Source organism: Gigantopelta aegis, unplaced genomic scaffold (genome assembly GCF_016097555.1).
Source record: "Gigantopelta aegis isolate Gae_Host unplaced genomic scaffold, Gae_host_genome ctg2894_pilon_pilon, whole genome shotgun sequence".
NCBI lineage: Eukaryota > Metazoa > Mollusca > Gastropoda > Neomphalida > Peltospiridae > Gigantopelta > Gigantopelta aegis.
This window is the reverse complement of record NW_024533084.1, coordinates 6,605-29,226: the sequence shown is the minus strand read 5'-3', so window position 1 is coordinate 29,226 and position 22,622 is coordinate 6,605. Positions and strand designations below refer to the sequence as shown.

The 22,622-nt window shown below is 30.6% G+C and overlaps 1 protein-coding gene across 1 annotated transcript; it reads left to right on the top strand.

The window, feature by feature from the left end:
• Window positions 1-21,704, top strand: LOC121391725 (ankyrin repeat domain-containing protein 6-like; the record flags this gene model as incomplete). The annotated part of the gene is made up of 10 exons (XM_041523254.1): window positions 1-29; window positions 725-827; window positions 7,430-7,528; window positions 8,548-8,646; window positions 9,275-9,367; window positions 11,193-11,291; window positions 11,856-11,954; window positions 12,439-12,537; window positions 13,084-13,182; window positions 21,619-21,704. Coding segments are annotated over exons 1-10 (905 nt in total), but the record flags the coding sequence as incomplete, so codon positions are not given.
• Window positions 21,705-22,622: the final 918 nt, after the last annotated feature.

The window sequence follows — 22,622 nt, the reverse complement described above, 5'->3', positions numbered from 1 at the left end:
ATGGTGTTCAAGTGGATGTTCCAGACAAGGTCAGTGACATATTACATGTATTTGTGTTAAGTTATGTAAGTACTAACATCTACAAGTGCTGGAAGTTATGGATGTTTGATTTAATGGAAGTAACTTTGGCTCTTAGGAATTGACAAAACTGTCTCTGTGTGTTGTCATTACTCAACAATAGTTGAAAATCTGCTAATTGTTCTTATACCATTTCATAATTATTATGAAGTTATCACATACAGATACAGCTATTAGTTATTATGTAAGAATCTTTAATTTCATGTACTTTGTTTTCTATAGCGCACAAAATTGAATATAAACGAATTCAGCAATTTGTTGTTTGATTGCAAACTGTAATATTTAAACAAATAACAAATTCTTCCCTTTGAATTGCTAAATTTTAGGATTTAGGATTTAGTGGTTTAAATTATCTCATAAAAAATCAGTTTTTTAGAAATTATTTGGTATAAATATTACATGGCCAGAGATACATGAGATATTATTTTATTGCTTGATTTTGATATGTATCCTATATAATCAAATAATATAAATTATTTTAGTAGCAATCTTAGTGAAATATCCGCTAATCTTGACAAAAACATGAATACTGTGCATATATTTCTGAACTAAACAGGACAACATAATGTATACAAGACAATAGTGTGTAACAGTTGTAAAGACTCACTCAATTTTTGTAACTTGTTTTTGTATTACTATTATTTAGTATGGTGAGAACACCACTACATGCTGCCTACTGGTTTGATGAAGATAACATCATCAAATTGTTGACAGAATCAGGAGCCAGTAATTTGGAGGCAGTGAAAGTTGTAAGTATAATATGATATAAATCAGAAAGAGAATTGTTAAGTAACTAATTGTATAGAGAGAAGGACAAAGTTAACAATATTAGCATAAGGCAATCAAAACAATATTAAATCCTTTATTACACTCTAGAGTTTGAACACTAAGTCATGTGCTATATCTTTGACTATGAAAGAGTTAGAGATTGTTTGTACTATTCAAACACCTTGCAAGTTCATATTTTAGTCAACCTAGTGAGCTATCTATCTACAAATGATATACAAGGTGAATGATATTCTTTTCAGTTCCACCAGGACTAATGTCACGCATACTTTGCATATTTTGTTTGAAAACCCTAATGTAAGCATTCTCCAGCATAAGCAGAAAACTTTAAAAACTGTTAAATATACCTTTAATAGTAAAAGTAAGATTAACAAAAAAGAAATAGCCACAATGAGCAATAAAAAGCTTCATTAGAACTTATTAAAAAATTTGCAAATACATTCCCAAATTAGGTTGATGATGTTGTCATAATGAAATTCCACTAAACTACAATTATTCTTAATGTGAAGAGAGCATGGAAATGTTAATACTGTTGTTTAAGTATACATTATAACTCATTAATCATTTATGTTTACCATATGATGTAATATAGTGCATGTTGTATCAGTACTATGTTATGTTATGGGATACAAATCATGTACTATGATCTCTTCTAAACACCGGACACTCTTCTATTGGGATTCTGCAGAACAAGGTGATTGGAAGGTGTGAGAGAATCACTCACTAAACAAAGCCAATATTAACATTGCTAATGAGGTATACACTATGCTTCATGTACCTATACTTTACTGTAAAAATTCAAATAAATCTCGAAGTTACATTTTCATATGGTAATGTCAAGAGTGGATGTATACACTTAACTAAGATTGATTACAAATCAAAGACAATAAACCACACCCCTTGTTGTGTTTACTGTAATTTATGAGTACTAGGTCTTCTATGGAAGAATGTCATAATTATAAGTGATTATTGTAAAGTGACCACTCTGCGTGAAAAGTTCATTTAAACAAATCACACTACCGACCATGATAGTAGCCATTATATGTAATTTTCTAATAGTTAGACATTACTAGGATGATGTAACTTTAACAGAGTATGAATGTAGTTTTAATTAGTAATATTTTCTAGATAGTTTGTGCTAATATGTGACAATAATTATTTATGTTGTTTAGGATGGCAAGACTCCATTATACATAGCATGTGACAAAGGTCATGATGAAAGTAGTACAAGTATTACTAGATCATGGTGTTTCAAGTGGATGTTCCAGACAAAGTCAGTAACCATATCATGTATTCATGTTAAGTTATGTAGCCACAACAAAGCTAATGAAGCTACATTGGTGCAAATGAATGTATTAACGTGTTCATGAAATGTTTTAAGTATCTTATAAAAGGCTACTAATAATGTCCATGCTACAACCACTCCTTGATATGATTGTATTCGGAAATCAAAATATTTGCATTAATGCTATCACTTAGTGCTTGATATTTAAAGTTTAAATGTGTGGTTTAATATTACTACAGTTACATGTAGTGTTCTATTAGTTAGATATGACCTATGATGATGTAACTCTAACAGAGTATGATTGTTTTCTAGTATCACTTATTAATACTTTTGCTATATAAGTTGTACTAGTGTGTGAAAATTATTTATATGTTGTTTAGGATGGCAAGACTCCAATATACATAGCATGTTACAATGGTCATGATAAAGTAGTACAAGTATTACTAGATCATGTGTTCAAGTGGATGTTCCAGACAATGTCAGTAACATATCATGTATCTCCTATAGGTTATGTAACACCACAGAAGTTAACGAAGCTACTGGTCACAAATGAATGTGTTATTGTATTTTTGGAATGTGTTAAGTGTCTTATAAATGACTGTCATAATTATAGTTTGTACTAGTACATGACAATAATATTATATTATGTTTAGGATGGCAAGACTATTATATATGGCATGTTACAATGGTTAAAATGAATATGTTTCTATATTTCTCTCAGTAAAATCTACACATACTGCAATATCAATGTTGCTGTTGATGCCTCTACTATAATACCTAAAAATTGGCCAATACCTTAGTCATCATGATGTTACGTAGTCTCATCTTTCTTTTCTATAAGTAGAAATGTGACAGCCTTGAATAAAATAATCAATACCATTCTCTTCCATAGTGCTCACATGTTGCGCATGGCAAAATATTAGGGGTTAATAAATTTGTATACACACCTGTGTGTTTGAAATTTTTAACATGTTAATTTTTTACATGAAACTTTTGTAACCCGAAAGCCCCCAATCTACAGTATTTTATACTTTATATATGCAATGAGGCTATAACTTAGTGTTGAATATATATAGTTTAGAGGTATGATTAGTATTAACCACAGTTACATATAATTAATATTAGGCAAAGCATAATCTATGGTAATCTAACTCTAACAGAGTATGAATGTCTCTAGTATCACTTGTATATATAATTTGTGGCTAGTATGGCGACAGTAATATTTCTGTTTTTAGGATGGCAGGACTCCATGTGTTATAGCATGTTTCAAAGGTCATGTTAAAGTAGTACAAGTATTACTTGACCATGGTGTTCAAGTGGATGTTCCAGACAAGGTCAGTGACATATCATGTATTCTTGTTAGTTATGTAAATATTGACATGTACATGTACTGAATATTATTGATGTTTATGCAATGGAAGTTACTTTGACTACTTTGAAAATTGACTTGATCTGTTGTTTATGGTATTGTGTCAGCTATGGTTGTAATCATAGTATATCAACATTGTTTATTGTTATAATTACAAAAATGTATTTTATATAGACAAAACTCTCATTTATGATGAAGGTATTAAAGGATCTTTTATTTCAATGCACTTTTCTTTGTAAAGTACAACATATATTCACAAAGCAGAATTTCATCAGAATACAAACCTTTGCTCTCTAAAAACAAGCATATCAATCACCTATGAATAGAGATACAAAAGTTATTAGTTTTATTATTTGATTTGACAAAATATATTATAAAACCAATTAAAATTAACTTATTCAATGTCTGGTAAAACAGCTCATACAACTTGTATTTTCTGAATTATTCAGCAAACAAGACAGTATAATTATGACAAAACAATTGTGTGTGACAAATTATATAGTCTAACTTGATATTTCATAATTTTTCTGTGTTTTACTTATCACTTAGTATGGCAGAAGACCCCTACATGCTGCTTACTGGGTAGATAAAGATGAAATTATGAAGCTATTAACACAATCTGGAGCCAGTAACTTGGAGGCAGTGAAAGTTGTAAGTAAAATATTATACTTAATCTGTAATACAGGTTGGATAAACTAACTTTAAAGATAGGAGAAAAAGCTAACAAAATCAACATAAGTCAATCTGAGTAATATTAAATTCTCTATTAGTAAAGGTTATTGTTTAGGTATACATGATAAACTCATTAATCAGTACATATAATGTATGATGTAATATAATGCTCAGTGAATTATATTGTATCAGTACTATGTTATGTTATGGGGACATAAACCATGTACTGTGATATCTTCTACAGGACACTCTTCTACTCAAATCTGTAATAAAACGTGATTGGGAAGGTGTGAGAGAATCACTCAATAAACAAGCCAATATTAAATTGCTGATGAGGTATACACTATATTAATGTACCTATAATTTACTGTATACTTGGAAAGTCATCATACAAACTTCAACATAATTATGATAATTTTAAGAATAGATTTTAGTGATAACTAAGAATTGTTTTTAAACTGTAAGAGATTAAATTGCTTTTGCCACTTGGGATATAAAAATAATGGGAGTGTAAAAAGATAATACTAGATATTGTTACAAGTTAATAACAATAAAACCACATCCCTTGTTATAATCACTATAATTATAAAACATTGGTCTCTATTGAAGACTATATAAGAATGCCATAGTAATATAGAGTATAATAAATAGATTATAGTTCATGAATAGATCAATAAAATAAAACCACACCATAGTATGCAGCATATAAGATAGGAAGAATGTTTTCTAGTATCACTTATTAATATTTAATCTGTGTTCATAGTAATTTATACTAGTACGTGACAATAATATTATATGTTGTTTAGTATGGCAAGACTCCAATCTACATAGCGTGTGACAATAATTGCGGTAAGTAGTACAAGTATTACTAGACCATGGTGTTCAAATGGATGTTCCAATCAAGGTCAGTGATTGTGTATTATATGTGTATGTACATATGTTATTCATTTTACACAACAGAAGTTAATGAAGTTACTTTAGTCACATAAGAATTGAAAGTGATTTCTTTGAATTGTATTAACGTTAATTAATACAACACAAATTTTTAATTAATAAGTTCATTATTATAGAGAGTTATTGTTATTATTATTACTAATAATACTATATTAACATTTACCTTGAAACTATAAGTTGTAATAAATATCAGGTGTTAGGAAAACCCTTTCCTTGGCCTGTTACATATAACAATAGTATTAACTCTTATATTTTTCTGTAATATTTTTACCGTTAGAGTCACTTTATAGCAAAACAATTTTTCATTTTCTTTAGCATAATTTAAAGCTTTTAATAATATTGAAGGCTTTTATTAATCACGGATTTATCAAAGTTGACACATCTGTGAAAACATGATTCGAAAAAAAAAAAAAAAAAAAACGGAGTAGTTTGTTTTGACCAGGATTTTTGAGATAAACTGAATTTGCTATAGTAAATGTTATTTCTAGTAGGAAGGCTCTGTATTGCAGTGCTTTAGAATGTGTTGAAGTGTGTCATACAATGACTAGTCATTGTGTCCCATACCATAATGTACCTGTTGATGTGGTTGTATTTTGAATATAATTTATATATGCAGTAAATCTATCACTTAGTGTTTGACATTTAAGGTTTAGAAGTGTTGTTTATTATTAAACACAGTTACATGTAACGTTCTATTAGGTAGACATAACCTATGATGATATAATTCTAAAAAAAATATGAATGTTCTCTAGTATATAGTAATACTTTTGCAATTTGGTTCATGGTATCATGTGACAATAATTTGTATGTTGTTTAGGATGGCAAGATTCCATTGCACATAGCACGTCGCGAAGGTTATGATAAAGTAGTAGAGAAGTATTCAATGCCATGGTATTGAAGTGGATGTTCCAGATAAAGTTAGTGGGCATATCATTTATTTATGTTAAATTATATTATTATTAACATGTACATGTACCAAATATTATTAATATTTTTACATAACAAAAATAGATGAACCTATAGTCTGGTATATAAATACTGCTTTTGTTACACATCTCAGATTAATAAAACAAATATTACTTCAATGAAAAGTTATTATACAGAAATAGCTATTAGACATTATGTAGGTATTATAGAATTTTTTCATGTTTTCTTCCTAAAGTGCACAGAAATGAATTGACAAAATATTGAGAATTCATCAGCTTTATTAGATACAATAAGTTGTGTTTAAAAACAAAACAGCAAATTTGGTTGGTTCTTAGCGTGACTTATACTATGTCTATGTTACATCATAGTAGAGTTATTACCAAGAAGCATCCTAAACCCTAAACATTAAAGCCTAAACCCTAAAAACTAAGACCACTAAACCCAAAAACTAAACCATTCTATTATTCTATTATTCTTATTATATACAGAAAGGTAAACACATCATTATACAACGTATGTTTAAGAGGTGATCATAACACTGCTGATCTTCTAATTAAAGCTGGAGCTAATATTGATATTGTTAATAATGTAAGTTTATGATAGGACAATGTATATCATTTAATTTAATCTCTTGAGAATATTTCTTACAATTAGTGATTCATAACAGCCAGTAATTATTAAGTCTCATAATGACTACATTGTAGGAATGTAATAGGATTCAGATATTTTACTCTATAAAAGACAACTATGCAATGATTAGTCTGTTTTTGTTAGAGTGTAATACATCTATTATAATTAAATACTTTTTTAAATAAACACTTTTTAATTCAGAGAGGCATTATCATTCTTAAATGGCCGACAGAAAGAAAATGCTATGACTGGGACACTGGGTGTGCTCTGTAACATTACACTCAATGTATTGAGCAAAAATGACAATTTTCTTGTGGTAGCCAGCCTTGAAAATTAAATCTCTTGGTTTACCTGAAATAATCGGAGCTACTCTTTCAGAAGGATATTTGCTTTAAAACAATGCTTCTTGTTATGTATAGCTTTGAGAGTTAAAAAACCTAGCATTTTATCATGTCTACATGTAGTACATGTTTTGATCATTATCTACTTAAATGTAAGAAGTACATGTTACTTTTACTATAAACAACATATTTACTACAACCTGCACATGTACATTTACAGTTTTTCTTTGATATTAAACACACACACATGTATTTTGTTATTGTAATTTAGTTTTGTTTCATACTACATGTGTATGTTGTTACTGTTTAAATGTACCATATACATGATTTATACTTACTATTTAATGTGATGTTACTCACAGGACATTTATCTCTTTATATACATAGGAAGGCGAGACTCCCCTCTATGCTGCATCAAAGGGAGGCTACAGTGAAATCGTGAAAGAACTACTGAAGGCTAATGCTAGGAGTGATCTGCCAAACATGGTAAGCTGTTTCATGTCGTACTACATTTACCACCTGCCGGGAAAAGCAAATGTCAACAATGCACTACAATTTTTCAATTCAATTCACTCTACTTTACAATTTACAGTTATTGATGCCTTTTAAACCATTCTATATATGTCACCTATCTCTGAGAAATTAGTCTACATTGTTATAAATGATTCAATTTTAAATGTGTTTTAAGAAAACCTATTGTCTCACTTACATACATGTATATGGAGTGTCTCTAATTATCTGTATAGCTTTGACTTTATGTCTGTCCTTGACTAGAAAGCTAAGATAAAGATTATTGCTATGAGACCATCCACATTTACAGTAGATCCCACCTTACATCCTATGTCCACATTTCAGATAAATATTGTTATCTGCTTATATTAATTATTATACCAAATTGAAGGAAACTAAACAGTTGTGGATGAATATATACACACAAATTCATACAAAATTCTCTTCATAAATAGCTGGGTCCTTCAATCTATATTGTTCATAACTAAGAATTTCCAATAATTTTATTTCTTTTGTTTCTACTTAAACACTAAATTAAGAGGATGTACACTGGTCAGCTATCTATGTTGGGACTTCTTTATGGATTTGTGTATACATAATTGTTATCTTCAGTCTTGTGTCTTTCCTTTAATCGTTATCATAACTACATTATTCAGTGTTTCAAATTGTTTTGGTTACTTTTCATTTGTCAATGATAATTTGAGAGTATTCATTTATTAGAAACGTTGGATGCTAAGGACTAAATTCTACCTAAGTGTCTCTTAGCATAGAAAGAGATCAATCTAAGTACTATAATATTATACTGATAGAGTATATAGTAGTGTATTATTGTGCATAACTACACACTCTACACCCTTTATTACATCTATCATGTTGATGACTTCATGTAGAACTTTCCTTTAACAGAGAGTGAAATATCTTTAGTATTATCACTTAGTAATGTTTTTCTACATAATTTGTACTAACATGTGACAATAATATTATATGTTGTTTAGGATGGCAAGACATCATTATACATAGCATTTTACTATGGTCATGATAAAGTAGTACAAGTATTTCTAGATCATGGTGTTCAAGTGGATGTTCCAGACAAGGTCAGCGACATATTATGTATTCAACTTAAGTTATATAAATATTCACATGTACATGTATTGAATATTATTGATGTTCGTACAATGTAATTCAAGATAATTTCTATGTATTTTCATTGCTTCAGCTATTGTTGCAATGATGTTATATCAATGTAACTTTTAAGTGCCTTTTCATGATTACTATGACTTGTTATTACTTCTATTCTGGCTTGATATTTTTTTAACATTAAATTGTGTTTTGATTAATACATTGTATGGCTTAATATTTAGTATGGCAGAACTCCCCTACATGCTGCCTACTGGAAAAGTAATGATGACATTGTCAAATTGTTAAGTGAATCAGAAGCTACCAATAATTTGGAAACAGTGAAAGTTGTAAGTAAAATGTGATATTTAATCAAAAATAATTGTTGATTATACTAACTTTAAAGATAGTAGACAAAGCTAACAATATCCAAAATCATCAATCAGAGAATTAAAAATTCTATTAGTAACAAACACTATTGTTAGGTATACATTATAGCTCATTATAACTCATTAATCAGTTACATATAATGCTCAGTGAATATATTGTATCAGTACTATGTTATGTTATCTGGACATAAATCATGTACTGTGATCTCTTCTACAGGACACTCTTCTACTCAAATCTGCTAAAGAAGGTGATTTGGAAGTTGTGAGAGAATCTCTCACCAAACAAGCCAATATTAACATTGCTAATGAGGTATACACTAAGTTAAAGTACCTATAATATACTAGGTATGGCCATCATGCAATACCAAACATATTCATGAACTTGAGTTTGTTCTACTTATCTTCCCTGACAGATAGAAGGTCATACATACTTTAAGACACTAAATGTCCAACATATTATAACAGTTCAATCCCCTATCCCATTATTAATTATGGAATTGTTACCTAGCAGCCTAGTATGCCAAATTACATCTAACAACTTCAAAAAATTTACAATTGATATACGTTTTAAAAGTCACTTTTACATTAAGTATACTTATTGTATTATTGTATTGTTTGTTTGTTTGTACACATTAATGTATATCAGTCTAGCTTTGTATTAAATTTGCTATTTGCTGTTTCCTTTGACAAATGTTTCAGTTGTTATCAATATATATATATATATATATATATATTATATGCACATCTCCTATAGAAGACTTAGTGTTTGCTCAAAATTAGATAAATTTACCATGACTAGTTGTATTATTATGAAACAACATTATGGACAATCTTACATAGATATTTTATTATATTTATCAAAACAATTATTCATTTTATAAATTAGGATACTGCATTTATTAATATTTACAGTAGTATTGGCTGATATATTGTAACCCTTCTAGAAGTTTTCTAGTAGCAAAATAGCTATAATAGAATGAACATGTATGGCACAGACAATTTTAAATGACAAGTTGTATTAAGGGGTTTCAGGAGTGACAATATGTTTTCTCATTAAAAGTGTTATTATTCATTTACAAAGAACTTGATGATGCTTTAATTGATCATTTTAGTCACGATGATGGTACTTTTGTATTATTATGATGAAGGAAATATTGAGGTTCATGGATGGAAACAGAGATCTCTCTCTTTTTATGATTGAGTACCCATCACAAAAACTAAAGAAATTGGCGGATTAGTGAAGCTGTTGCTGTGAGATAGTTTTTTAGAAATAACTTCATTTTAAATGAATAATTCGCATGTGCAAAACTTCAGATTGTAAAATAGGATGATCTTCTAAAAATTACATATGCTTTTTCCAGAGAAACGTGTAACGATTAAATTAGACAAATCAAAACATTATGAGAGTTCAATAAAAGCTTAAAAATCAGAAAATCCATACATAAGGTTTTTTGGCATTTGCAAAAATTAAACTTTTTCAAATTGCAAAATATGCGATAAAAATGATTCTTATTACATTGTGAATCTTACATTATGTTATGATATTTTGGCAGGTTTCTGATACTTTGCTTAACATAGAAATCTTCAAAAATATTTTTAAAACCAGGAGAACCAATTTTTTAATAAATCTAAAAAGTCAAAATTAACACTGTAACCAACAACAACTTTGATGAACTGATTGTTAAATGGTTTTATCTTCTCCTGACAAACTGCATATAATATAGTTGTACCTTTATTTGGTAACATATTTGCATGTATATTTCAATGATAAATACAAAGTGAATGACCTTTTGTCTTTATTTATGTACTATATCATAGTTTTATATGGACCTGTAGTTATTTCTTTAACAATAACACAGTAGCCTCTCTACCAATACTGTAAATATCAGGAGTCTTTAAATATGTCATTTCCTGTAAATATATATTTTATGTACTAATGATTGAATGCATCCGTTCAATCATTAGTGGTTTAATTTTGGTAAAGCATATTCTAAAACCATATTGTACACATTATTGTTAAGATTTGATCTTTAAAAATAAACAATTTCAAAATTGCTAATTACATGTACAAAGACACAATATAGTGTACATGTACATGTGTTTATTCTATTTATATTATGTCATATCTTTATTAGGATGGAAAGACTGCACTTTATGTGGCTGCTGAGAACAACCATACAGATATTGCACTTCTTCTGATTGAGTGTGGCTGTTTTATTGATATTAAGAATAAAGTGAGTTCATATAGGTTGTAGTATTAGTTAACAAACCACGTTATGGTAATAGTTTATATGTTTACATATCTAGTGAGCCAGCCTCTCCTCAACCAATGAGCACATATCTCCTCTTAGTCAACAAAATTGATGAGTATAGGGGGTCTAGAGGCAAACAAGCCTTTTGGCATGTTGATGGCTCTAGAAGCAAAACTAAGCCTACCTGCATATTTGAATATATGGAATGTAGGAAAGTAGACTTGTACCCTGACTGCTTCAGTTGATTAAAGTGTTATATCTTTACATTAACTTTGTTAGCACAATAGATGTAACATGATGTAGTCCAAGTTTCTGTTTCTTGTCATGTCTAGCAATGGTAACCTGGTTTCAGAGGGAGAATTGAATGCATCTATCAATTATTAGTTGTTTAATTTTTGTAAAGTATATTTGAAAACATTATTGTACACATTATTGTTAAGATTTAATCTTAGAAAAGAAATAATTTCAAATTTCTAATTACATGTACATAGATACAATATAGTGTACATGTACATTGTTTATTCTCTTTGTATCATATCTTATTAGTATGGACAGATTGCACTTCATGTGGCTGCTGAGAATAACCATACAGATATCACACTTCTTCTGATTGAGAGTGGCTGTTTAGTTGATACTAAGGACAATGTGAGTTCATATATGTTGTAGTACTTACTAGTTAACAAAATCACTTCAGGTAGTAGTTTATTTGTTACATATCTGTACTCTAGCAAGTACTATGTCCTAATCTTACTTATCAATTATTAATTACCTGATCTATCTGCTACCTAAATAAAACTATTATCATAAAATGGGATATTTGTATTAACATTATGATATAGTCATTTACATGGTCAAAGTTAACATGAAGTGTACTAGTCTGCAGTACATTTCCAAAGCAAGTATCATATAAGGTGATATTTTCATACTTCTTACTATGTAGAAGATAGATATGAAGTGATTAACCCTGTCTTGTGTTAGGGTTTGATACATCTGCTTAACACCATTTTTGTAAATAAACACCTTTAGATCTTAATAAACAAACAATTACGAATTCCTAAATACATGTACATAAATACAGTACAGTGTGCATGTGATCTCTTTTATTCTTTTTATATCATATTTTAATTAGGCTGGAAGGACTGCACTATATGTAGCTGCTAAGAATAACCATAAAAATATTGTACTTCTTCTGATTGAGAGTGGCTGTTTAGTTGGTTCTAAGGACAAGGTGAGTTAATATATTGTAGTTCTAGTTAACAAAACTGTCTATTGTAGAGTAGTTTATATGTTTACATATCTGTAGTCTGGTGAGCTAGCCTCTGCTCAGCCAATGGGTAAATATCTACTCCTTATCTTAAAGCTTATGTGTGTAGGAGGGTCTAGAAGCAACTAGGCATACTCAAGTTTAATGGTCTAGAAACAAACTAGACATACTTGAAATTGAAATAATGGAATTTAAGAGATTAGTTTGTCCCTAGTCAATTAAAGTCTTGTCTCTTTGCTTTAACATTCTTAGGACAACAAATGTAGGAATGATGATGATGTCGAAGTCCTTTTTCTTGTCATATCTACCAATAGTAACTCTAGTTTCAGATGTCATATTGAATTCATCCATTTTAGTATTTAGTGGAGTAATTTGGGTAGAGTATTGGAAACTTTTTGTTAATATTTGATCTTAAAAAAAATAATGTCAAATTTCTAAATAAATGTACATAAATACAAGTACAGTGTACATGTAAATCTGTTTATTCTCTTTATGTTATATCTCTGTTAGTCTGGACAGACTGCACTCCATGTGGCTGCTGAGAATAACCATACAGACATTGCACTTCTTCTGATTGAGAGTGGCTGTTTAGTTGATGCTAAGGACAACGTGAGTTGATATATGTTGTAGTACTAGTTAACAAATCACTTCAGGTAGTAGTTTATATGTTTACATATCTGTAATATAGCAAGCTAGCCTCTCCTCAGCCTATGAGCATATATCTCCTCCATATTAACAATCTGATGGGCATATGAGGTTTTAGAAGGCTACTGGCCCACTGATAATCTAGAACGAAAATTAGGTTTGCTTACATAATGAAATATATGGAATACAGAAGAGTATACTTGTCCCAAGACTACTGCAGTCACTTAAATTCTTGTATCTTTGTATTAACTTTCTTGGGACAGCAAATATAGGAATGATGATGTTCACATCCTGTTTCTTGTCCTGTCTAGCAATAATAACTCTATTTTCAGATGTCATGTGATGATAAGGACATTCACATTATGCAATTGGTACTGATAATGGTCCAATACTGGAATACATACTATCATTTCCTGTCCCAAGAAAATTATTTAAGAGATTGATATTGATAATGATTTGCTTGTCTGTACTACAGTGTCAGTAGAAAGTTAACTTATGAATATAGATATATTATATACTCGATGGAGAAATATAACTGTTGTTCTTCTTAATATGTATGTTAGTTTCAGGCTTACTAATATTAAAAACATCCTATACTACGTAGTATGTAGTGTGTAGTATAAATGTGTATAGTGTGGATTACAGTATACTGTATTGCACACTTAGGTATCTTATTTATTGAAGAGAGCACAATGTTTGATATGTCTCTAACAGTGTCACTAAGGTACAATGCAATATGCTTACTTGACTTTTAACATAGATTTGCTGGATAGTTTTTGATTCATATGACATGAAGGTACCATTATCCAAAATAACTTAGAGACACCTACAAATAGAGTATTATTAACTATGGACCCTGATGTTGTCATGCTATAACTCATCCCCTAGGACAATTAACAGCATAAGATAGGTTCCCCTGGACCATGTGTGGGCTACTGTAATGCATCTCTTGTTAGCATGTATTTGGGAAACAAAACTACTTTAGTCAGTCAATTTGTCAATGTAGGAAGGCTAGCTTATTTAATCTCCTGCACCTTGTATAATATAATATAATAGACCACCAACAGTAGTAATCCATATGTTTATATATTTGTAGTCTAATGAGCTTGCCTCTCCTCAAACAATGCAAATACCTCCTCCTTATCAACAAGCCAATGGGTGTACAAGGGTCTAGAAGCAAACTAGCCCTTTTGTTATACATGCAGTTACTCTACTATATTATGCATATATATATATATATATATATTATACATATACGTGTGTGTGTGGTGTCCACTTCCATCATATTGTTTTTAACGTCTGATGAGAAGTTAAAAATTGTCTTTAAGCAGCACTAAAACTTCCTCAACTTCCAGTCTTCTGAGAGTGCATATATATATATGTATACTGTAGTTCCCTTAACTAAATGCCCCAGAGTTATTTCAATCACAACATTTATGACAAGCACGTGTTAACTCAAACTAGACATTCCTTTATTTTGAAACTTCTCAACAGTTTAACTAAGACAGCACTAGCACTTGCTATTGAATAGTAAAAAAAAAAACTGTTAGGAAATGCTAGCATGTTTGCTGGCACACCCACACCATCCATTTATTCCAGTCAGGTACTTATTAGTACACCCATGATACTTAATCTCACTATTTAATCATGGCAGATCCTTAGTCAAAAGTATACTTTTAGTTGAAGACATAAATATAATAATCTTTTCCACAGTTAGGACATTTTTAATATTTTTTCTAAAATGTTGCCATTGAATATGTAGTAGATAGTAAGCAGAATGACAATACTTTAACTATTGATGAGTAGTATTTAATAAATTGATGTATATATACAAACTTGTTACCCAATAACTTCTAATATAGACACCTCTCCAATATAGATACCCCTCTGGTTATTTTCACATATATAATATGCTATAATATTAGTTTCCTTTTAGTTTTTTGTAATTAGTTTACTTGATTTTGATTAATTACAACTAACGTTCAGTGCATGTTTGTATTATGAAAATTGAATTTAGAGTGTTCATAGTTCATTAACTAGTAATAGAGAGTAGTTGCTGTATCAAATTTTATAAGGACACATTGGTACTGTCATGACAACTTTAGACTTTAGAAAGAAATGCAGCAAGACAACAGAATCAATAGTTAGCACATTAGTAGTATATTTTAGTTAGTCATTTTTGTTGTTTATATTACACTTGTTTTGAAACAGTTGTAAAACTAAGGAGCTCAGACATTGTTATGATTAATGCTCATGACAACAATCACAATATTGAGTCACTTTGTCTTCATTGATGGCTAACTGCACTTAGTCATGTAAGTATAGGCTGCAATTCAGGCATCTTCTGGCCCTTAAGTTAATTGGTTCCTCCTACTACAATATTACCAAATGTTTTCATTATAATTGTTCCTAGATTGAATAAAAATTACAAAATATATCTTGTATTGACATCTAGAGTCAGTGCAATTTGACTTACAGAGTAACTAAGTAATATTGTTAAATAGGTTCTAGAAAACATATATGCAACCAGTATTTATTAATAATATACAAACACTGAGAGCTCTTGGAGGGTAAAGACAAACATTATATTATTAACCGATGCCTAAATAATTCACATCTACCTTAAGTTTTGATATAAAATTTAATGGATCCAATAGCAACTAAATTATGTAATTTATACTGACTATACTGACAGTATTGTCTTTCCTTTAATATCTAGAGTGTATTAATATTCTAGTAGAAATTGCATCTACACATCCTGAGAGTATGGGATAACTTAGACACAATTTACTGGCATATGAATTAACTGATAGATATGAGTAGTCAATAGTAAGATACTTTTGGAGTCATTGATACACAAACCTTATGCTCTCTAGTTCACTGACAAATTGTACAGTAAGTACCATTGATTGTTGACAATTTTTGTCACAGGCCTGCATTCTTAAAATGTTTAAATAAGCACTTGACCATTACCTAATTTAAATGCATATGACAAACTATATAGAGCTATCATTATAAAAATGTATTAGTTTCTATATCTACAAGATAATTATTAAGTCCAAACTACAAAGAGCTCTTACAACAAACAGATGGACATAGGGTGACTATAAGCAAACTAGGCCTACTGGTACATTGAATATGTGGAATACAGGAGAGTAGACTTGTCCCCCAGACTACTGCAGTCAATTAAAGTCTTGTAAATCCTGCATTAAGTTTATTGGGACGACAGAGCTGGAAATGATGTCTAAATCATTTTTTTGGTCAAAGACTGACAATAATATTGTAGTTTCAGATGCTATTGAATACATCCATTCAAAAGTTAATAGGTTTAACTTTGGGAGAGTGTATTCAAAAACCATATTGTCACAATTCTTGTTAGGTTTGATCTTAAAAATCAAACAATTACAAATTTTCTAAATAGATGTATATAAATAACAAGTACAGTCTATACAGATATTTATTAGGATGAGCGACTCCACTCTATGTGGTGCTAAGAATAACCTAAAAGAGTTGCACTTTCTACTGATGGAATGTGGCTGTTCTGTTGATGTTAAGGATAATGTGAGTTAATATAAGTTGTAATACTAGGTATAATAAAACCACGTGCAGTAGTAGTTACTATGTTTACACTATCTATAGTCAAGTGAGCTGCTTCTTCTTAGCTGATTGTCAAATATCATCCTTATCAATAAAGCAATAGATGTAGGATAATCTAGAAACAAACTAGATGTATCAGCCTGTTGATGATATAACAGTAAACTAGGCCACTTGCATATTGGATTATGGGGAATGTAAGAGGTAGACTTGTTCCCAATCTTACCATAGTCAAATTAATATAATATCTTGTATCTTTGTATGAACTCTGGTTGGTACAAGAAATGTAGGATGATAGAATCGAAGTCCTGTTTCTTATCATTTCTATGTAATACTAGCTCTAGATTCAGGTCTCATGTATGATATAACATTGACTTGATGAAAATTAGAATTGAGTGATTGGGCCCAATACTATTTTTATATCATTTTGGTCCCAAGAAAAATTGATAAGTGATATTGACAATGATTTTCTTGTCTTTACTACAGTAGACAATAGGAAAGTGAGCTTCATGAATCTCTATAGATAATTAATGGAGAAAGATTGTAGTTGTTCTTCTAATGTGAATGTTACTTCAGGCTTGCTAATATAAGAACATTCTACCTACTGTAATCCATACTTAGTTTTCTTTTTATTGAAGAGCACCACAATTCTCATAAGTCTCTATATAATGGTAATAAGGGTACATGTCTTACTGGACTTATAACATAAACCTTCTGGATATTAATTTTCATATGACAATTGACGTACCTATGTAAAATAAACTATAGAGGACCACTTATCATGGAGTAATATTTATTATGAATCCTAGCACTGTCATGACATAAGTTGTCCCAAGACAGCTACAGTATAAGATATGGTTCTCTGGACATGTATGTCACGGACAATGCATCTCTTTGGCATAGTAGTTTGAAAGAAGCCTACTTACCCAATCAATTGTTAATGTAGGAAGGCTAGCTTATTTAACCTCCAGCACTTTTGTATAATATAACGCAATAGGTGATAGACGTATTACTTGAATGGGAATCTATACATAGTTGTTTGTTTTTCAATATATCACTTAATTATTAAAATATTGAAAGTCTATCAATTAAACACCATATTGTGTTGACATATACACTTTAGCTGCATATTAAATTACACTATATAAATATTATATGTTGCTAATATGTAAAATGATGTCTATTAATCTATTGTAGTAGCATTATTGCTACATAATAGAAATGACTTGTTACACTGTCTTTGTATTTTTAGGATTATGATACTGCTTTACACTGTGCAGCCTACAATAAACAATGTTGACCTTATTAGTGCAATTATGGATCATACTGCTCAGATTGATGTTACGAACTGGTGAGTAATGATTAAATGTTAAAAAACATCCTTTGTACAAGATGTGTTCTGATGTGAGCAGGCAGGATGTCCACATGGGTTCTAAGATAGTTTTGGACCATGTAGTTATACATGATATACATATATACAATACTGTGCACATATATATATATATATATATATAATATATACAAATTGTCCACTTCCATCATATTGGTTGTAATAGCTAGTGTGTTTGTGATGAAATGACCTCCTCACTTATAGTAAGTCTGCTAATGTACATGACAACTACTGATGACTTTTAATATATAAGTAACTATTACTTATGTTGAAACCTCTCAAACAGTTAAACTTACACATCACTACAATTGCAATTGAATAGTAAAATATGATAATATGCTAGGAAATGCTGGCATGTTTGCAGGCACATCCACACCATCAACTTATTCAAGTCAGGTGTTATAATACAACCATGATGTCTACTCTCGCTGTTAAATCATGGCGTTGCTTTATTCAAAAGTATTATGTTAGTTGAGAAAAATATTATGGCACTCTCATAACAAAAAAGGTTTAGAATTTTCTAAAGGCTTGCCCAATGGAGATGTAGTAGATATTAAACGGAATGGCAACCACCTAATTATTGATATGAGTGGAATTTAATAAAGTATGATATAGTACTATGCCACAACTTGTTACCTATTAATTATGTATAGATACCTCTTAAATATAGGTTACTCTGGTCAATTTCCATGTTTACAAGCTATAATATTAGTTTTTCCTTCTTCTCTATTAATAATTGGAAATACCACATAGCAATGGACTTACCGTTTAAACATTTAATATACTCTATTAGGTAGCCATTACCACAATATAGAAATGCTATAGCAGCCAAAGTCATGCTCAGATCTAAAGCTAGTGTGTACTTGTTTATTATGCACTGTTTTGCAACTCTTAGAGATGTCATTCTTGATCTTTATATATTGATTCTTTACAAACCAGAATCAAGCCATATGTTCAGAATGTTGTCTAAAACAATTGCAGTACTTTAATTGCTTTAAAAGATGATCATTTTCATTATTTATTAACTGGTCAACAATTTAATAATATTAAAAAATGACTTATATAAATGGTTTAACATTTTCTACATAATACAACTAGGTCATATGTTTCAAATGAAACTGTATCAACATTGTTTCATTTGTTGCTATTTATCAATATAAATATAAGGAATTTTGATTATTTGGAACTTTAACGTATACTCTTCCTCCTCTCGTAGAGTGGAAACCCAAAAAAAAACCCACCACTTCATGATGCTTGGTTCTAATGGTTCAGTTGACGCCATACAGTTTCTCTTATCATCTGGGCGAGTCAATCCAACTGTCCAAGAATAACAGAGAACAAGTATCCTATGGAACTCATTCCTGAACATCACAAGAAGCGATTTGAGATTTAAAAAATATTTGAGCCCTTTCAGCAAAGTCAAGCTGACTTCCCTGTGGAATCCTATGGTAAAGTTTATGTGTGGCAACACTACTGCAGGGAAAAGTTCTCTTACTGTGTCATCATGGAACGAGCATAAGAAACCACGGATCACAAGTTTGATACATTGGAATGTGTCACAGCAGAACCACTAAACAGCTGGTATTAATGCACATACCTTTACAAGTCAACGAAAAAATTATGAAATTGGGAAATGTTGTCCTCTATGACCTCTGCTGGTCATAAAGAATATTACAGTAGTCATGCTGCTGTCCTAGAAATTTTCTAAATGCCTTAACTAACCTGCTGTGTTTTTGGTTCTTTCCAAAGATAATTATGACAGAAACACTATGAGAAGAGGAGTTATAGCTACTGGTTTAACTTCATTGAAAAACATCAAACAAAAGGAATGAAGAGTTCAAAACGGGATCACAAATTATTGTCATTGGAAGTCGGATAGATAAGGCTGACTACTAGCTGGATCCAATATCCTGAATTAGTTGTGTGATGGTTGCCAAGAAGGCTATTATACCACAACAATTCCGTGGGTTTGTACCAATGGAATGCATCGTCCTGAGGGGAAAGGAGTCACGGAGTTCATCATTATTTTGTTAACAGAGCTGTAAAGCTGTTCTTGATCGATTGACAAAATTAGTTTTTATTGCCAGTCCAATATTTTTCCTGCAGCTTGTTTCAAAGAGTAGCCATTAGTTTAGAAGAGCTCTGTACTTTATTAAATGAGCGTTAATGATCCTCTCTTCCATCTGAATGTAGGGGTTACTTGAAATTTCTGACTATTTTAAGTGATAAGGGTCTTATCTTATTCCTCAGAATGGAAAAGGTCAAAGTTGGATAGTTATAAAAAAGCTTCTCACTTTCAGAAATCAATGGTGTCCTCTTTGCCCCAGCAGTAATTAAGCATGGTATCAAGATATGGGCTAGTAATACTGGCATATACCTTTATCATCTCTCAGAAAGCAATTCCTGATCCAAACTATATGTTATGTTGTTGGTTCTTAAAATTCTGCAGTTTTGTCATGTCATGAATCAGATACACTTGGTGCTCTTGAACTAACATGTCGGCATCAATACCTCTGCATTAGATGACAACTATTAGTTTTTGCCAGCACTCATCAGTGCTAACTCCCACTGATATCAAAATAGAGAAGGGGTTAGGATGGTGTTGTGGTGTCCTGATCCCAATCTTTCAACAGTTCCTTTCACACGTTTTCTTCACGTTCTTCTTCTTTGCCTAGCCTTATATTTACTGCCTCCTCCAAAAAGAAAAACCTGGTGTAATTAATGAAACTAGCCCTACTGTACAAAAAGTTAACTCGTCGTTGTACATTATGGATATGGTATATATTTTAAGAGCAAATTTGAAGTTGTTGTGTGGGGGGGAGTATCTGAATACAATCGTTGTGTTACAGTACTTACATCAACAAGGAAATGGAGGAAAGTTGCCGCGTTTTTAACTCAGTCTTAGAAAGATCCTAGTCTTAAGGAGCAGTTTGTTTTCATGTACAAGTGATGAATATATGATTGCACAAGATCAGGTATCTACTGCTCGTACTCTTGAGGTCTGTAAACGCACACTTTATTCAATGGAAGTGTTGCTCTCGCTGTTCTTACTAAGCCTAAGTTACAGGCACAGATGATGTTACAATTGATTCCAAAAAATTGTGGAAATGAAGATCCTTTTTTTTTCACATTGCTCCTTTGGTAACAAAGCTCTGTTCAATACAAGTAATGCTGAGGTTACCAGTTCAAGATGATTATCTTCGACACATTCAAGATGTCTGGTGGTGACACTTTTTTGTTATCTGTTGAATGTTACTTATGAGTCTATAAGGAGCACTGTAGCCGTTTCAGTGTTCTTTGCTGGACTAATCCTTTGGTAAAGTAAATGTACTATACATATTAACTCTTAGTTACGTGTAACATGTTACATGGTAGTTTAATTTTGAACATCATCTTATTGTGTACATCATGTACAGGATCTTGCCTACCTTGCTGATCCTCCATTAACTGATGATGACATTAAACTTGCCTCTAATCACTTGTATGAGAAGACATCCTCAAGGTTAGTGCCTTAATTTGTATAATGATATTTGCTTTATTACATATTATCTGATAGCATCTGATAAAAACAGGAGAAACTACTGCTAGCTTCAGTACTCATTCTTCAAGTAATTTATTCATCATTGTACTATTATTCTTCCTCATTTCTTCAGTGTAATATAGAAAAATCAAAATGACACTACTGATTCATCACATATTGAACATCAGTAGAATGGTATTAGTAAGACTATTAAAAGTAATGGCTTGCTTGTTGTTTGTCATTATTACTATAATACTGTTAAAACTTGATTTTAAGCTGTGTATATACTATTGTAGATATTGACCAGATTCTTTCTAAAGTTCCTAAAAAGAAAAAACAAAAAAAACAAAAAAAAAAAAAAAAAAAAAATAAAAAAGAATGTTTTTAGCTTTATTAATGCCTATTAAAGCCAATTGGTACCTTATTGGGGACTCACTTGAAGTCAACACTGGAGAATTAGAGAGCTTAAAGATAAACTAATAACTACCAGAGATGAAACCCTTCAAACTGTGTGTTAATAAATGGCTAGATGAGAAATCAAAATGAAGCCACATGGGAGGTGTTATTAGAGGAAGTAGAAGGTCCAACTTGGTTTACAATCGTCAAATTGGTGAATGATATTCGTACATTTTCTAAAGAAACCTAAGTGTATACAAATATGTTAACAGTAATAAGGTTTTTGTGTTATTCCCTTATCCTCCTTCCACTAGGACTTTACACTAAATATATTATCTAACCTTCACATTAGAAATTGAGTTTTGTTCGTAACTGAAATTCTATTCATATTTGATATATTACATGCATTGTTGTTTTATTCAATACAGTTATTGTTAATATCTAATTTTGTCAAAGTGTCACTGTGAGACAATTGTCAATTTATCCAACCATTTATTCATCCAT